Below are 18,765 nucleotides of genomic sequence, written 5' to 3' on the forward strand. Positions count from 1 at the left end.
CCCTGCTTCTTAGGAGGCTGAGGTGGGAGGATCACTTTAGCCCAAGAGGTTGAGGCTGCACCGAGCCATGATTACACTACTGCACTCCAGCCTAGGTGACAGAGCAAGACTGCATTTCAAAAAAAAAAAAAAAAAAATCTACTTTAGATAAACAACTCATATATAACATAAAGGATCGTATACAAGGAAGATATGCTTCACAAATATTGTAGTATTGTTTGTAAAAAAGAACTTAGATACCATCTGTCTATCAAAAAAGTAGTAGCTACATAAAATGTCATATAGTCACAGGATTGAATTATATGCGATAGAGGAATAAGCTAGTTATATATCTATATATATATCACATGGTTTAAGCTCAGAAACATTCCATTAAGTAAAAAAAAGAGAAGTGCACAATTTACAAACTAACTTATAACTTACAATATATGTTTTAAAATATATATAAAACCATACTATACAGGCTCTATGAGTATATATGTAAGTATCTAAAGTTATCTCTTTAAGGTCTGGAAGAATATTCAGCAAACTGATAACACTCACTACTTCTCAAGAGGGTGAAAAAGACAACAGGATTGGGGGAGATGGTGAGACAGAAGTTGAACTCTGTCATTTCCTGACCTCCCTTGCAAAAAAATTCATTAACTACTATGATTAAAAAATTAATAATGTGGAATTCGTATGAGTTATAAACAGAGGTCATAAGTATAGAACCATAGATTTTTAATGTATGTACTCATGTGTCCATCCCTGCATCCAAAACACACACACACACACACACACACACGAGTCTTACCAATTTGGGTTTTCCATACTTTCCCGGAAGACAGACTCTTCCTTCATGGATGCATACTGTGTCCACGTAAGGCAGTGACTCCGTATAGCCATGTTTCTTTCCCGAGGATTGAGCCATGACTCCTCTTCTAATTGGATATTAGGTACTTTCAAAATGCTCACCTGTCCAACAGAAAGAGAACAGCTTTCTCAATTTAGGAAGAGCAGGCAACATAATGACTGCTTCCAGAGTTACTCTCAGTCTTGGATAACCAAAAGGACAAGTAATCCTGATATATGGATGATGGCTCACCAGTGGCTGTACGTTTTTGATAATCAAACATACTATGACCTTACTAAGTGCTGGTGAGGACATGCAAATGACCCAGGATTTATGTAGGCTATACAGTCTCTGGCCTAATTTCCCTAACTGCTAAACACTAAGCAAATTATCAGCCTCCTTCGCGTCTCCTCTAAGGCTGGTTATGGCCTTCTTAAATTGATGGATTCTAATCGAGTCCACTTACAAGCTCACATGCAGAACAATATCAGGTAAAATATTTTCTTCATTTTAAACTCTGTCCAATACCTAGAAATGTATGGTTTCCTAGCTGAAGACATGAAAAACTACAAAGGCAGAATTGTACAAGTCAGAGGTGTCCTTAAATTATTTAAGAATTGAGATATAAGACAAAGTTGAATGTCTTTTTAAATAATAGATTCAGAGTGAGTATATAGGGCAAAGGCAGGGTACACACTCTGGAAAAAGCCAGTAATAATTTGCTGCTACACTGCAACAAGTTTTACCATCTGGAAAATAAAAGAAAGTTCATTTTCATTGTCATATCAGCTTTATTACACTGAAGAATGTGACAGTCTTTTAATTCATGATAAGGAAGTTTTGGAAGCTGCCATTTGTTCCACATACAGCACAGCAATTTAATTTGCAAGCTAATCAGCAGGAGCCAAGCTGGGTTCCACATCTGATATGGTTTGGCTGTGTCCCCTCCCAAATCTCATCTTGAATTGTAGCTCCCATAATCCCCACATGTCATGTCACAGACTCAGTGGGAGGTAACTGAATCATGGGGGCAGGTTTTCCTGTGCTGTTCTCATGATAGTGAGTAAGTCTCACCAGATGTGATGGTTTTATAAAGCGCAGTTCCCCTGCACATGCTCTCTTGCCTGCTGCCATGTAAGATGTGCCTTGGCTCCTCCTTCACCTTCCACCATGATTGTGAGGCCTCCCCAGCCATGTGGAACTATGAGTCCATTAAAACTCTTTTTATTTATAAATTACCCAGTCTCAGGTATGTCTTTATTAGTAGCCTGAGAATGGACTAACACAACATCACACACAGAATCTCCCTCAGGTTGAAACTACCCTCTGAGACCTGTTTAAAGGGCATAGCCAGATGCTTTCCTCTGACTTCCTCATAGCTCTAAAAGGACTCCCACTGAAAATCCCTCTATGGGTCAAGCAATGTGATTAAAAATTTCCACTCACCTTTTTCCAACAAAGAATCACCAGAGTGCTTAAGGACTTCAGAGAGAGAAAACAATTTGCCAACATGAAGGTTCATCATCAATGATATTACTTTAGAGAAACACACATAAAGACTTACAGAGGGTGTGGAGAACATTATACTCTGGGAAATAACTGTTATCTCTGATAGTTAATTAGAAACTGAAGTTTTTCTCTTTCTTATTAAAGATGAGACTAAATATTTACATTCTTCCCATTTCTGATCATTCTCACCTAAAAGTCATTTCTAATCATGAACAGATTAGTTACTTCATGTGAAATGCCAAAAGTATCTTTAAAGTAACTGCACAACATCTCTATGTCCATTAAGAGTTCTTCACAAGACAGAGAGACAAAGTATCTCCAGTGGCATCTGCTAAAAGTGAGGTTGGGTAAGAAAGAGCTTTCTTCCTCAGAAGGCTCTGAGGTAAAAGGAGTAGGAAGTTTCTAATGCTCCTTTCCATCAGAAAATGCAGTTCCTTTTCATGACTATTAAAAATTACTCAATGTTACAACAACTGTGATTAAATTTTAAAATGAACTTACCTTCCTTAAAATTTCTGGAACCACGTTCTGACAGATTGCAATCCTCTTTCTGTAGATGACCCCTGTTGATTCATCTAAAAAAGAAAATTTTTTACACAAAAAAATTAAGGAAATGTGTTCTTTTCTTAGTGTCAATAAATCTTGCGGGGGGGGGGGGGGGGTAGGTTTTTTTTTGTTGTTTTCTTGAGACACCCAGGCTGGAGTGCAATGGCATGGTCTCAGCTCACTACAACTTCTACCTCCTGGGTTCAAGGGATTCTCCTGCCTCAGCCTCCCGCAATGAATCTTTTAAAGTCAGTATCAATTTTCTATTTGCAGAATTCCTACAGAAAATGTTTAACTCAAAATTCAGTTTCTCTGACATCAAAATTCAGTTTCCCTGACGCTTTTCAGGGCTGAATCAGATATTCCTTATCTAGGATGAAGGAATAAGGGTACAACAGTAACTCAGAATGCACACTCCAATGTCAAGGATGAAAGAATCACAACCATTCGCTGCTCTGGACTATCCGTGTCAGTGCTCCAATGACGATGACCAGCGGGACTCCTGCTCAACTCCAAAGAGACTGTTTCAACAAAAAGGGGGAGAACCTGATGCTGCTACCTTTTGTACCAAACTTTCAAGCACAGATTTCTGGCTACAAAATTTAAACCTATAATTAATTATATTAGCCACATTTATCTCTCATAAGGGAGTAGACTTCCTATTGTTACCGGCAGCAAACCTGTACGGTTCTGCAGCAACCTCAATTATGGCCTCCTCAGAAGAAGGAATTCGACTGAGCGGCATAAGGGAGAAGGAGGGACCAAGACAAGTTTTGCAGGAGTGAAAGTTTATTTAAAAAGAATAGGAAATGGCTATTCCTGTTCTTTTTATAAACTTTCCTAAACAGGAAAAAGCTATTCCGCTTCCTTTAGAATGGGAATGAAAAGAAGGAAAGTACAGTTAGAAGACAGCCAAGCAGGCAACCTGAAAGGCAAGCGTGTAGTCCGACCTTTCGACTTGGGGTTTTACGCGCGTTGGCATACATCCGGGGTCTTATATCACTTATCCCAACTCCTGAGCTCTTAACAGGAAGCTGCTGATCATCAGTTTCAGGTGTTTTCTATCTATTAGGAGCGTGCCTTTGCCTGGTGCCAGCTGTGACCAATTATTACTTTAGCGAGACAGTTAACAACCGCCTGACCATCACCTGATGGTCATCCAACACTTCTGTGTGTGTGTGTGTGTGTGTGTGTGTGTAAGTCCTCTTCTGTGTGTGTGTGTATGTGTGTGTAAGCCCTCTTCTGTGTGTATGTGTGTGTAAGCCCTCTTCTGTGTGTGTAAGCTCTCTTCTGTGTGTGTGTGTGTGTAAGCCCTCATGTTTGTGTGTGTGTGTGTGTGTGTGTGTGTGTGTGTAGGCCCTCTTCTGTCCTGCTCATACCTGACTAGCTACCTACTGTAACACTAGGACTGCAACCATTTTGTTCTGCGGTGAAGTTTCCAGAATTAAACCAGGGATGTAAAAAACAATGTTAGTTAAGAAAAAGAAAGGCAGAGGCAGAGAAAAGAATAAACTCTGAAGTGCAGTCTTCTGCTTTGTGAATCACTGTGACTTAGCCATGCTGTTACAGGTTTTCTCAAAGCTCTGGCTATAGTAGTCCCAACCCTTGATGCAAAAACCCTGACTGCCCAGAAGCTGTTGATAGGGTGCAAACCCCTCTGCCCATTGGCCCTCCCTTTGGCCATCTCATTCAGTGTTTGCTGCACACATACTCGAAATGGATTAGTCACTCCCAAAGGCAAAGATGCCCCTGACAATGACAGAAATTATAATTAACATTTAGAATTTAGAATATGCACAGTGTTCTCTCATTTGATCTTCATAACAACCTAAACACAAGATTATTTTCCCATTTGACAGATGAAGAAACTGAGGCTCCAGAAAGTTAGGTCACCAAGGTAGTAATGAAATCAAGATTTGAAATCTAATTTGTCTGATGACAAATAACAAGTTTCTATCACACTGCAGGTACATGAGAAAATATTTTAATATATATATATAGTTATAGAACTACAGAAAATGCATACACAAACAAAAGGCAGTTATGTTTACCAAGCAGAGAGAGGGCTTCAGAGTCACACACAATGAACAGTAGCATCTCATGATTCCTAAGAAGCGTAAAGAGCATTCTGGACCTAGGCCCCAGTGTCTCCAAAGCTTTGTACATTGACTATGTGAATTGTCACAGCTTCCTGCATTGCCCAGTTCTCAAGTTTAAACACTGACACAGATAATGGTTTCTGCTGGAGATGGGGATAACACAGAACAGAAGAGATTCCTATGCTCTAGACCAGGAATCAGTAAACATTTTCTGCAAATAATCAGATGTTAAATAATTTAAGTTTTGTGTGTAATAAAGTCTCTGTGGCAACTGGTCAACTCTGCTGTTGTAGTGAGGAAGCAGCCATAAATGACATGTAAACAAATGTGACTATGTTCCAATCAAACTTTACTTATTAAAACAGGCAGCACAAGCCATAGCTTGTCAACTCCTGATTTAGTCAATGCTAAACCACACTGCCAAGTAGTCATGATTCCATAAGCCATCACTTTATGGTCACATCTCATATTTAATCATATACATTTTGCCATCTACAAAATGATATAATAGGCTACAGCCATGTGACCTTGAGCAAGTCACTTAACTTCCCTGTATCTCAGTTTCTCCATTCATTAAATGACTAGTCTAATACCTATCCCAAACATTGTTCTGAATATTAAATGAATTAATAAAAGTGAGAGCACCTGCCACATATTAAGTGCTCAAAAACGTTAGCAGTTACAATTATATATAGCTCAGTGTTGTCATCAATTATTAGTTAGAAAGTGACAGAAAGCATCAGCAGGACTTTTACTATCATAAATCCTGGTGCTCTACCTGCCACACCTTTCTAAGTCACCTCAAGTACAGAAATATACCTGTTTAAAAAATAATAATGGCAGAAACTGCAGGTGAACAATTTTTTAAAAAAACCTAATAGGCCACACACACACATACACACATCTTTACAAAAATCACTATCATTTAATGATCATTACTGAAAAAAACTGTACAGAGAACTCACCTCTTTTTTCCTCCATGATTTTTACAGAGATGACATTTTTATCCATGGGGTTGGGGTACTAAACAAAAACATATAAAAAAGAATTACCATTAATTTTCTACCAAGGTGAATTACTTAGAAGTAACCACAGCTGTTTGCAGGACTAGTAAATATTTTCCAAGAAACTTCTAAACAAAGCCCAGTTTTGAATCATGGATCTTAATTTTATAACTTGGGCCTAGATAAATGAGATGCTATCATCATCTTGACTTACGTGAAATCTGGGGAAAACCTTCTTTAGATGCAACCTAGCCCTGAGGGGGATGAGGTTAAGCTAATCAGTAAATAATAATACTATTAATATTGAACCAGCCTAATATAAATCAAGAGTGTTCTTTGTGCTAGGCACTGTACTAAATGCTTTCCTTGCACAATCTTGTCTAAATCCAACAGCCTCTCTGTTATAACTGATTTATGTGATACCACCATCCCCATCTTTCAGATACGGAAACTGACTGAAGACTGGATTGCTTAGGGTCACCCAGCTGGCTCCTGGTGGAGCCAGGGAATTAAACCAGGCCTGTTTAATACAGAGTGGACCTCTTCGCTATGGTCTAATATCGTCTGGTGGCTGGGTTAGCACCAGAGTAGGATTGTCATAGAAGTATGCTTTGCTAGGCACATAGTAAATACTCAATAAATATTTAACATGTTGATTTAATTCCCCTGAAAAGCAATTTGGCTGTGACAAGGTTGATAATAGCCACTGCTTTTGTCTTAGGCAATTTACATACTTTAGATACATTAGCTCAGTTAATTCACAAAACCATTCTATAAGGTATGTGTTATTTTTTCCACTTCATATATGAAAAATAAGGCTTAGACAAATTAGATAATTTGCTCAAATTGTCCAGCTAATGAATAGTGTATCTGGGGGTAACATAATTTACCCCCGATACTTTCTGCCAGCCTACAAAGCCTGCCCACCTAACCTACCACCAAATCACCTAAGAGTTAACCTAACACAATCCTTTCCACTACTCAGATGTGAAAAGAGAGACATTGGAAGCAGAAGTGACCTCCTAGAAGCCACAGGACAAGGTAGCTGCTGACTCGAGCCTACTGAGCCCCCTTGGACTCTCTTCCCTGAGGTTTACCAATGTATCATGTGATCAAATCTGACAAGAAAATTAGCAAGAAGTCTCATCCATGACATCACAAAGTGCTAAGCAGACGGCAAGAGCAGCAGCAGGCTGAGGGGAGAAAGAAGAAAGGCCCCTCACTTTGCAAACTTGAGCTTAACGTTTTCCGAACCCTAGGAAGTGAAATACAAAACTCTGAGTGTGGGTTTCCACCCACAGCAGGCGTGTGTGTGTGTGTGTGTGTGTGTGTGTGTGTGTGTGTGTGAGATACTGATTTATTAATGGATTTTTCAGGGAAAGGGGTTCATCATTTTAACACATTCTTAAAGATATCTATGACCCAAAAAGACAGTAGATTAGAACACAGGCTCTCTGAGGGCAGGAATACTGTCTATTTCAGTTACTCCTATTATCTCCACCAGCCAGCATAACGCCTGGCACATAGAAAGCACTCGGTCAATATTTTCTGGATAAATAAAAAATTTGGAATATAAACCTCAATGACCTCAGGGATCAATTTGGAAAATGAGCCTGCCTTCAGTCAGAAACCAATCTATGAAGAGAGCAGTGGCTCAGCTTTCGGCAACCTCAATATCTCTTCATGTTCCATGTTGGTAAACTCTGTCATTCACACATCCATCCTGGAAATTGAAATCTTGATAACTGATGAAAAACTTGGTTTTTAAAAATCTATTTATTTATATATTCATTCGTTCATTCATTTTAGCCCTAGAAAAAAAAAATGCTTGGCTGGGCATGGAGGCTCATGCCTGTAATTCCAGCACTTTGGGAGGCTGAGGCGGGTGAATCACTTGAGGTTAGGAGTTTGAGACCAGCCTGCCCAAAATAGTGAAACGCTGTCTCTACTAAAAATACAAAAATTAGCCAGATGTGGTGGTGCACACCTGTAGTCCCACCTACTCAGGAGGCTGAGGCAGGAGAATTGCTTGAACCTGGGAGGCGGAGGTTGCAGTGAGCCGAGATCATGCCACCGTACTCCAGCCTGGGTGACAGAGTGAGACTCTGTCTCAAAAAAAAAAAAAAAAAATACTTGGAACTACAATGATTGCTTTCTTGAAGTTCAGCCCTTCCAAGTTACATGCCCACGACAGAGGGTCAGGTTTAGATACTCTGCTCCTCAGCAAAGGAGACTTTCGCTTACACAGTACCCCTAAAGCAAGGGAGGTATTTGAGACTCACACAGGTCCTCTGAATTGTGATTATATGTGTGTAAACTGTAACTTGTTCACTAAAGTAAAATGTGCTTCTCTTGTTTACTACAGTTCTAGCTTGTTCATTACATACCCATAAATATATATTGACTGAATATTACAAATTCAACATAAGTTGTAGGAAGATAACTAAACTATAAAAGATGTTGAAAATGTAGTCACCAGGGAGACATGATGATCAAACTTTTCAAGTTCTGATTACTTCACTAAGCTATCAGAGAAATTCTTAAACATTATAAACTCAAATACTTCACACTTACATAATTTTTGGAATTGAACAGCCAAGAGCCTCAAGTTTCCATAGAAGAACAGTAGAAGAAAGTAGGGGTTTATTTGCAATAGCTAACTACCATACTATGAAAGGCACATATTTCAACCTCTTTAAAGATTTATTGAACTGAGGCGCCTCCTACCCGGCGTTACTTGAAATGATCTGACGCCATCTTGTGGTAACTTGAATATTCATGTTTTAATTCGTGAAAATTTACCAAAACTCCCATGAGAAAAAGTCGAAAGAGGGAAGGCTTCTCAGAGGTCAATACCAGAAACACTTACCTGGGAAGACAGGAGGCAGATGGCCAGGTTTTTCTGGACATCTTTTCAAACACAATCCAGTATGACTGCAGAATTGATCAAGCTAAATCAGGATCACACCCATCAAAGACTTAACTGAGCGGCTACTGTGTTCATGCAGGGTGCTATCCTAGAGAAGCTGTCATGCACATGATCTCATTCAGTCCTTCTCAAAGCATGGAAACCTATCAATTATTAATACACGGAGTATTTCTGCTATAAATATAATAGTGTAAAGCCCGCAGACAAGCAGGTTCACACGGGATTCTTCAATCCCCATTTCATACTGGAGACTCTCATGAAAGCAATGTGATCTGAAGACCCAGATATCTGCCAAAAGCCCTTGCCTTTCTTGATCCTGGCTTAGCTGATCACAAACGGCAGTGTGCATGAGAACGACGCCACAGGCTGCATACATATGCCATGTATGCTATACTACTTTATGGATGATTTAAGGGATTCTTAAAGGTATATGTGACTTCATTTTGTATTTCCTTATAATTTTACTTCCTTCACAGAACGTGTAAACTGACTCCTTTTCCTTTCCCCAAGACACGAAACTACTGCAAATACCACTGTATATATCATATGTATGTAACAGTCTAACAAGGGTAAAATGTAGATGCGCCTAAAGCTGTTGTATCTGCTTGCTTTATTTTTTACATATTAAAAGATAAGCCAAGAACTCCATAATATTGGGGGGGGGATATGCATTGAAGCAAACACAAACATATAAAAAGTTAGAGGCCAAGAAACTGAATCCATCTAATTACAAAATATTCAATATGTTTGTGGGAGAAGCTTCATGAAGATACAACATTTTGCATTCATATTTGCTGAGGGAAAAAAACCCATAAGCTTTCAGAAAGCCTACTCTTAAAAGAGTTATTAAAATATCAACTTTCCAAAAGCTCAAAAGCCAATGCCTTTTTTTAATAACATTTTCTTCCCCTCTCAGAAACAGTCAATGACATCCAAAGGAGTCACTGTCTACCAATTTACAAAGGAGGTTACCGGAGAGAGGACAAGGAAGCAGGTGAGTGACAGGTCTGTCTGAAGAGCCCTGCAAAGAAGGCAAAGAAGACCTACAGTAAGTCTGGTATATTAACATACCCGTGTTATAAGCATTAAGGGAATTTGTTATCTAGGCTGCTGCCAAACATGTCATGCAAAGAGATGGGGCTGCTGAAAAGAGATTTGGTGTTTAGCAGCAGAAAGAAATCACCATGAGCTATGCCAAATTCCTTTTATGAGCTCCACACCATAGTCTATCTCAGAAGAAAAGCAAAGTTGATTTTATACCAAGAAGAAATGAGTTATAAATTAATCAAAATTTCAATGATCAAGGACAAAACATACTCAGGTTGAAAAGTATTTCGAATGGCTGTTCATTGGTCTTTCAATAGGATGATGAAACAGAAAGAACAAAGGGCAACGAGCCAAGACATGCAGACTACAATGCTGCCATCTGTGAGGTCGGAGTGATGAACCACCAGGTGATCATCCAAGATCCTTCTGGCCAGGAAAAGCTATGATTCCAGACAAAGGTCAACCAACGGCACATCAGCCTCTTTCTTTCAAAAATGGCCCAATAATCAGCAATGGCATAGTGAAGGTTTTGAAAACACAGTTTTTCATTGCAACACAGAGGAAAATCCTCTTATCACAACATCAAATGTATGCATAAACCCAGTGCAGCTAAAGATACACTACAAATAACTGCCCAGCACTCTTCAAAATCACCATGGTCCGGAAATGCAAGGAAAGACTGAGGAACTGTCCTACACTGCAGGACACAGGCAGCTAAATGTAATATGGGGTCCTGAACTGGATCCTAGACTGGAAAAACGATATTAGTGAACAATTGACAAAATCTAAATAGGGTCTATAGGTTAGTTAATAGCATTGTGTCAGTGTTAATTTCCTGGTTTTAAAAAGTATACTGTGGCTTGGGGAAGCTGGAAAAAAGTGTGTGGGAATTCTTTGTTACTGCAATATTGTTTTTGAAATGTTTTGTAAGTCAAATTATTTATAAATGAAAAATTAAGAAATAAAAAACAAAATTAAAGACACGATGTTAGAAAACAGTGAATTTTAGAGCCCAAGAGATCTGAATTGGAATCCCATCTGTGAGAAGCTTGGACAGATCACTTTAATCTGCCCTAGTTTCTTCATCTGTAAAATGAGAATAAATACTTATCTCAAAGAGTTGTTACAAGAATTAAAGGAAACAATTTAATTACAGCATAATACCTAGCACTGTGCAAGTAGAAAATAAATGTAGCTGGTTTTGCTACTAACAAATGAATCAACAGTTTTGAAAACTTTAAAAGTTTCAAGATTTCGGTTTTTATCTTGCAATTTACTATAGTGTGGCATTAAACATATTGCTGGCATCTATCTGCAATCCAAAAATACTTAAACAATGATTTTAAAATGATTAGAAGATAATATATCTGATTTTCCTAGACCAATAAAAAACTCACAAGCTCGTGCTTTACCAGTTCAAAATTTGTGTAAGATACAAGGCCTCCCTGACACTTCACTCCACACTAGCATTAGGGAAAGGGCTGCACCAGAGAAGTAAGAGTGCTGGAGAGAATATTTACCTGTTTTTAAAAAGGCAACTGTTTCTAAATAGTTTCAATGCTTCCATGGATTTATAATTAAAATATAAATCTTGCCCCATACTATAATGTAATGTCTGCCATATGCCCCGAGAAAGCCTTTATCATGAAAATTAATATATCCTCCTCTGTCCCTTTTGACAGTGAACTCCTTGAAGACAGGTCCACGTACTTAGACAGTGAAAAAAATCCTTTTTTTTTTTTTTTTTTCGAGACGGAGTCTCGCTCTGTCACCCAGGCTGGAGTGCAGTGACGCGATCTCGGCTCACTGCAAGCTCCGCCTCCCGGGTTCACGCCATTCTCCTGCCTCAGCCTCTCCGAGTAGCTGGGACTACAGGCGCCCGCCACCACGCCCGGCTAATTTTTTGTATTTTTAGTAGAGACGGGGTTTCACCGTGGTCTCGATCTCTTGACCTCGTGATCCGCCCGCCTCGGCCTCCCAAAGTGCTGGGATTACAAGCGTGAGCCACCGCGCCCGGCCAGAAAAATCCTTTTTTTTTGAGACTGGGTCTCTGTCACCCAGGCTGGAGCACAGTGATGCAATTACAGCTCACTGCAACCTCTGCTCCCGGCTCAAGTGATCCTCCTACCTCAGCCTCCCCAGTACCTGGGACTACAGGTGTGTGCCACCATGCCCGGCTAATTTTGGGGGGGGTTTGTTTGTTTTTGTGTCTGTGTGGTTTGGGGTTTTGTTGTTGTTGTTGGTGGTGGTGGTGGTGGTAGAGATGGGGGTTTTGCCCTGTTGCACAGGCTGGTCTCAAACTCCTAGGCTCAAGTGATCAACCCACCTCAGCCTTGCAAAGTGCTTGGATTATAGGCATGAGCCACCATGCCTGGCCAATATCTTCTGTCTTTTATACACTGATTAAGCCACAATCTCCATTAGATAAGTTTCTAAGTATACTTTACAATTATTCAAATGGCATTTAGAAAATATTCCTAATTCAAATGTGTACCTTTATTCATGCTCACTCTCCCCTTTATTACTCTAAGTTAGTAAAGATTTCTGAGGCCACTTCTCTCAGCTTTTTATTTTCAGGCTCATGAAATAAATGCAACAAATTATTGTTGTCGTTATCATTATTCAACAAGTACTTTAAAAGAGCCTGCTGTGTGCTGAAATTAACCTAGGTATATTACATATAACTGTATGCATTATCCAATTTAATTTCTCCAACAACTCCAGAAGATAGTGATTATTATTCTCATTTTGCAGATGAGGAAATCGAGGCATAGAAAACTGAACTGGCCTGGCCAAGCTTACAGGGCTAACAGCGCTCCATCCCTGTCTTCCTCACCCCATCCAATGTCAGAGCCCACATTCTGCACATCTGCACCATTCTGCTTTACATCATGCCTAATCTTCTAGTGGAACTGAGGACAGGAAGATAAAAGCGAAGAAAGACTAGTACAGCATGTGACAAAAGATAAATAATCATTATGTTAAACGAGGCCTATGGTTTATCAAATCGTTTATTTTAGAAATGCAGGTTCACCCCAAATATTTCTGGAGCTTTGAAGGAAGATATGTTCCACACATGTAAGTGTCAGATTTGCAAGGGAGAAAAGATAGGATCAGAAATGGGAACATTATTAATTACCCAATCAACTTTCTACTCTAAATGGAAATAGCCATTCATAAATCCCCTTTATGAGCTTAAGAGTAAACATTCAAACCATTTTGTTCAGCACACCAGGCTCCCAGCCAAAATAAATAACACCCAGGGTCATTCTGTCAAAGCAAAGAAATTATTAATATTTTAATCTGTCCATTTTATTACAGTATCCAAAGTAAGGACATGTTTCTGAATTCCGTACTGACTTCAATCTAAAATTGCACAGGGCTAATCCCCAAAAGAGTCAGTTCATTCATTCATTCAACAAGGATTTGCTGAGTACCTACTATGTTCCAGGATCTCTTTGGGTAATTGGGATACATCAGAAACAAATGACAAAAATCACCACCTATGAAGGTGATATTCTATTCACTATGATTCTTTGAACCACAGCATAAAAAGAAAGTCAACCTTCCGAAGGTAAGAAAAATCTTTACTTCTCTGGCCTCATTTAGATATAAACAAGAAAACCCAGTCAATATAATGGCTCTCTGGATCCTTTTTAATGACTTTAAATTTCAGGCAGATGAAATTTAAGAAGTTCTCTGAATACAGCTCATGAAAGGCAAGCCCATTAAAAAGGTCTAAGTGAGATTCCAGAGAAGACCCATTTTCTACACTGCTACATTCATCTATGCAACTTTGTGTTCTCTTTGTAGATGATTTTAAGTAAAAGGAAGGAAACAGTGGTAAGTGATTAGAGCTAGAAAGCTAAGAATCACACAAAGAAAGAAACCAAAATACACTGTCAAGTGCATTGACACTATAGTTTTTGGAAAGTACCTACAGTTCAGCATCCAATCAATAAACTATTTTGGGTTTCATAACATTCCTCTACGAAGAGTTTATTGAGAAATACTATATTTCACGAACAAAGAGTATCATATTGTTTGTTTTCACAATGTCACTTAGCTTTGAAAGCATGCAGCTAATATTTTGCCTGTGGTATTCAACAGGCAGATGTAAGAAGAGCAAACATTCTTCAGGTTTTAAAAACAGTAGTATATGATAACTTGGAAGGCAACTCCTAACAAACCAAAAGCCATAGATCAGTAGATCTGATTTAAAATAGAACTTCCTCAGTGCTAAAGCAGCTTCAAACATACCATTGTGCAAAATCAGATTAAATGCTTCCCAGCAATCCTCATATGATTGTCCCTTCTGCCAAGTGCTTTCCTTTGAAAAAAAAAACATGAAGACTGAAAGAAAAATAAAAGTGTATTTTGCCAAAAAGATAATTCTTACTACCTTAGGCTTATAAAAAAACTTATGCTTTTCAAACTGTTAACACATTTGACATCCTCACAACAACGCTGGAAGGTAGGTGGGGTAGGTGGCATTACCATTTTCACAGAGGAGAAACTAGGGCTTATACAGCTGTGATGTTGCTCACAGCACAAGGGCTCCTGGTCAAGTGGGCCTGTGGGCACAGGACTGCATCCACCTAGAGGAAGCAGCACCTTTTTCTAATTTGCATAAATAGTCTCATTTGCTTTCCCCTAGCCCTATGAACTGTGAGTTTATGGAGTGGACCCCTAAAAGATGCCTTTTCTAATTTGCACAAGGACACAGTATAGGATGGTGAAAATTGTTTCCCATGGCCACCCAACCTAACAGCAAAAGCATAATGATCAAGATCCAGGTCTACTGACTTCCAGTTCATGGCTTTGAATAACATAAGGGGAAAATTCACCCAGCAAATGGGTTTACTGACATCTTAGAAATTGTCACATAGTTCCTCCCAAGGAATCTCTGAAGGATTCCTTTATGAATGAATAGAAAGAAAGGAAGTACAGTGACATGCATGATGTTAACACTGTCCCATCACTAGACCTTTAGTCTCCAAATGTTTGTCTCTCATTTTCCCAGTTCTGCCATCCATTTCCCAGTTCTGGCATTCCCAGTTCTGCTTCCCAGTTCTGCCTTTTCATAATACTTATTCACTATGTACCAGGTACTTTGCTAAATATTTTATGTGAATTACAACAGGTTCTAACTGAATACAACTACATAAGTGACCTCAGCTATACCACACAGCACACAAAAATCAACCACATGAGCTTAGTCAACTCACAGAATTGTGAAAATTAAAAGCCTGTCATTGGTTTAAGTCACTAAGTTTTGGAGTGGCTTGTTACATACCAATAGATAACTTAAACATTCTGTGTTCTCACCCTAACACACATCAAAGTTATATCTTTATATCAGGGTCAACAGGTCCACTTAGCTGAGCAAACACTGAGAGAAGACTGTGAACAAAAGAAAACAGATTGAGCACAGCGAAGTTTTTGGGGTTTTTTTGTTTGTTTTTGTTTTTGAGACGAAGTCTTGCTCCGTCACCCAGGCTGGAGTGCAATGGCGTGATCTCGGCTCACTGCAACCTCCGCCTCTTGGGTTCAAGTGATTCTCGTCTTAGCCTCCCGAGTAGCTGGGATTACAGGCATAGGGCACCACACCTGGCTAATTTGTTTGTATTTTTGGTAGAGATGGTGTTTCACCATGTTAGCCAGGCTGGTCTTGAACTCCTGACCTCAAGTGATCCGCCTGCCTCGGCCTCCCAAAGTGCTGGGATTACAGGCGTGAGCTGCCGCACCCGGCTGGCAAAGTTGATTCTGAAACACTGTATTACCTCAATAATCGTTGAAGTGCCTATTATATGCAATGCAGCAGAGCCTGGTGGCTAAGGGTGTGAGTTTTGGATCCATGTGTTAAAATCCTGGCTGTCCTACCTGCTAGTTGTGGGAACTTGAGGAAGGCACTTGGACTTCTCTGGTCCTCAGTTTCTCTATATTGTAAAATGGAAATTAATCATAACTACTTCCTGAGGGTGCTGGCAGCAGTAAACATGATAAAGTATGGAAAGCACACATGAGCGCACATACACACACCACACCACACACACAACACCACACCACACACCACACACCCAGCCTTCCTAGGAAACTTCTATTCATGCTTCAGCCATCATTTCACAAGTGCCACTTCTTCAGGGAAGCCTTTCCTAAAGATCACCCTCTCTGACTTCAGCAGGCCTCCCTGCTATATCCAAGCACCACGTATTTTCCTTACTTTCCTTTCATAAGTACACATCATCAATTTGAATTTTGTGTTCATTTGCACATCACTTATTTATGTTAATCTCACCCACTACACACCATCAGTTCCATGAGAACAGGGTCTGTGGTGACCTCCCACGTTTTTCTAGCACCTAGCACAAATCTTGGCAAACAGAAGATAAGTATTCAACAAAAGAAAAGCATTTACCAAAAGCTGACAACGTGCCGGGACGTCCATAAATAAGAGTTTGGCATTGTGTTATGTGCTTCTGCAGGAGTGAGTCTCGCCTTTAAAAACCTTAGAGTCTAACGGGAAACACAACACATACAGAAGTCACCATCTGACACCGCAGACAGTCAGCCAGACCTAGACAGAGTGCCCTGCGAGTTCTGAGAAGGTGGAGATCAACTGACTCTTGATGATGACAATCCAAAAAGACTTTACAAAGGAGCAGTGGCTTAAGGGTACCCAGACTCCAAAGTGCCAGTCCTAACAAAAAAATTGGGTGTTGGCTGTTACTTTTTGGGCCCAGAAGCCTGGCCTAAGGCAAAGTCTACAACAGATCTGTAAATCATTCTTTCTTTCATTTATTCATTGCTCAGGTTTTTATTAAATACCTAGTAAGTGCTAGGCACTAGTCTAGATACTGAAAATCAATGAACATATCAGCAAGCTGACATTCCTTCTAAAGAGGCCCCCTATAGCAACAAAGTGTTAACCAGTGTCCTCCTCACTCCTCTGTGACCAGGGCCACCGTGTCACCTCCTCTAATGGAGGCTACACCTTATCGTTTAACAAATGACTTTCATCTTCCCAGCATCTCCCTTAGTTTGGCTTCCAGGTTGCATATGGAGTTCAATGTCCCGTGGCTGCTAACCAAGGCAAATTGCAATGTTGCAAATTCTGCTTAAGAAAGTGAAAACCGAAGGGGACCTTCAAAGATCTTCTGGTACAACCCCTTCATCTTATAAACGTGGAAACTAAGGCCTAGAGAAAAGACCCTCAGCCAAGGTCACCCAGAGGACTAACCATGCATAGAACCAGACCAGAGTCCAGCAGTCCTACCTCCCAGGCCTGGGAGCTTTCAATTTTTCAAAGACATTTCCCATTTTCCTATTATCAGGAACCCACAATCCTAGAAACAGTCTTTGGGATTCAGGGCCACTCAGTATTGAGGAAGAGTTCATTATTTGTATTGAAATCGGTTGTAGTAATACAAACAACAATAACATTTTAGAGCCCTAACTAAACATCAGTAGCAGTGAGAAAAAGAAAAATAGCTCAGAGCAGATTGTGTGAGTTACAGTGAAATATGCAAAATCGATCAAGCCCAGAGAGACAAGAGTATAGGACTTTAGTGGTCCCCTCCTCACCCAACCCATTCCTGGGAGCAACTGGTTAAAGGCATTTTGTTCCTGACCAGTTGCCTTACCCATTATCTTCAAATTCCTGGAATTTGTGATACAAAGAACAATGTACAGCCAATCAATAGTTTATGTTATTTTAATATAAATTCTTGGTAAACAACTTAGGAAGCGCTTCTTATTCTCCTTTAAAAACCCACTTTCGACTTCTGCTCATCAGAATGTATACTCAGGGCACCTTCACTCCCAGGATGCAGTCCTCAAACTTGGCTCAAATAAACTCTCTTTTTATACTGATTTTGCCTCAGTTTCTTCATTTAGGTCACAACTGTGATAAGCACTTTACATAAGTTACCTCATTTGGATCCTCACAACAACTATGAGTCGGTACTATTATTTTCCCCATTTTACAGATTAGCAAACTAAGGCACAAAGAGAGTAAGCAACCTGCATGAAGTCCCACAGCTGTTTAATAAGGGGGCAGTGGAGAGGCAGCAGAACGATCATGCTGAGTAAACCAGGATGACTGCCCAATGGCCTCCCCTCGCTTTTAAGGGGTCAGTGATGAACGGGAAAGCTCCACACGTCGGTCATTTGCAACTCCACGGAGCTCACGAGCTGGGATTCCCGGAGGCTCTTCCTGAAAGGAAAGCCTCTTCTTTCAAATGGGGCAGGTGTGAACGTGATGCCAAGCACGGCTCCTTTTCCCGCTCCGTGTAAGGGGAGTCTTCGAGGAAATTCCTCTCGACCCACACATCCCTGAAGGAAAGCCCGCAGCTGGAAAGAGAGACTGGCGGTGCCAGCTTCCGCGTGGATGGAGGAGAGGAGAGAGGGGCAAGCAGCGGGGGCAGCGCGGGATACGGAAGGTGGAAGCGGGGCAGTACCTTTCGGAGAAAGCTGGCGACCACCTGCTCGAAGGGGTACTTGTACACCTGGTGCACATCCACCGAGACCCCCATCACCGCGCGCCGCGGGCCCCGCGCACCGGCCACGCCTCCGCGAGCGCAGAGTCGCCCAGGGCTCCGCAGAGGCCCGCCGGCGCCCACACTCGGACAGCCACATGGGCGTGGCCTTTTTCCTCCGCTTTTCAAACTTTCGAAACTTTATTGGCCACTCGGAGAAACGCGCAGTCGGCCACGCCCACGCCCCTACTGCCAGAGTCGGGGACCTGGAGTTGCAGAGCGTGGGAGGGGCTGGAGTGCTCCCAGAGCACCCGGGGCC

General features: G+C 40.6%; 1 protein-coding gene across 3 annotated transcripts in view; it reads right to left on the bottom strand.

Moving 5' to 3' along the window:
- The window catches only part of PRELID2 (PRELI domain containing 2), a 76,099-nt gene extending 57,545 nt beyond the window's left edge, over positions 1-18,554 (bottom strand). For 2 of the 3 annotated variants that reach the window (XM_032158239.2, XM_058439977.1), the window contains exons 1-4: positions 18,429-18,554; positions 5,955-6,012; positions 2,846-2,919; positions 797-957 (exon numbers count right to left, since the gene is read on the bottom strand). In XM_032158239.2, coding sequence (XP_032014130.1) covers positions 797-957; positions 2,846-2,919; positions 5,955-6,012; positions 18,429-18,503 — 368 coding nt within the window. In that variant the 5' untranslated portion in view covers positions 18,504-18,554. Of the gene's footprint in view, positions 1-796; positions 958-2,845; positions 2,920-5,954; positions 6,013-14,229; positions 14,256-18,428 lie in introns of those variants that run through there. The other variant, XM_058439978.1, reaches the window with a different exon arrangement.
- Positions 18,555-18,765: the final 211 nt, after the last annotated feature.

The sequence above is a fragment of the Hylobates moloch genome, unplaced genomic scaffold, assembly GCF_009828535.3.
Source record: "Hylobates moloch isolate HMO894 unplaced genomic scaffold, HMol_V3 SCAFFOLD_6, whole genome shotgun sequence".
In the NCBI taxonomy this organism is placed as follows: Eukaryota; Metazoa; Chordata; class Mammalia; order Primates; family Hylobatidae; genus Hylobates; species Hylobates moloch.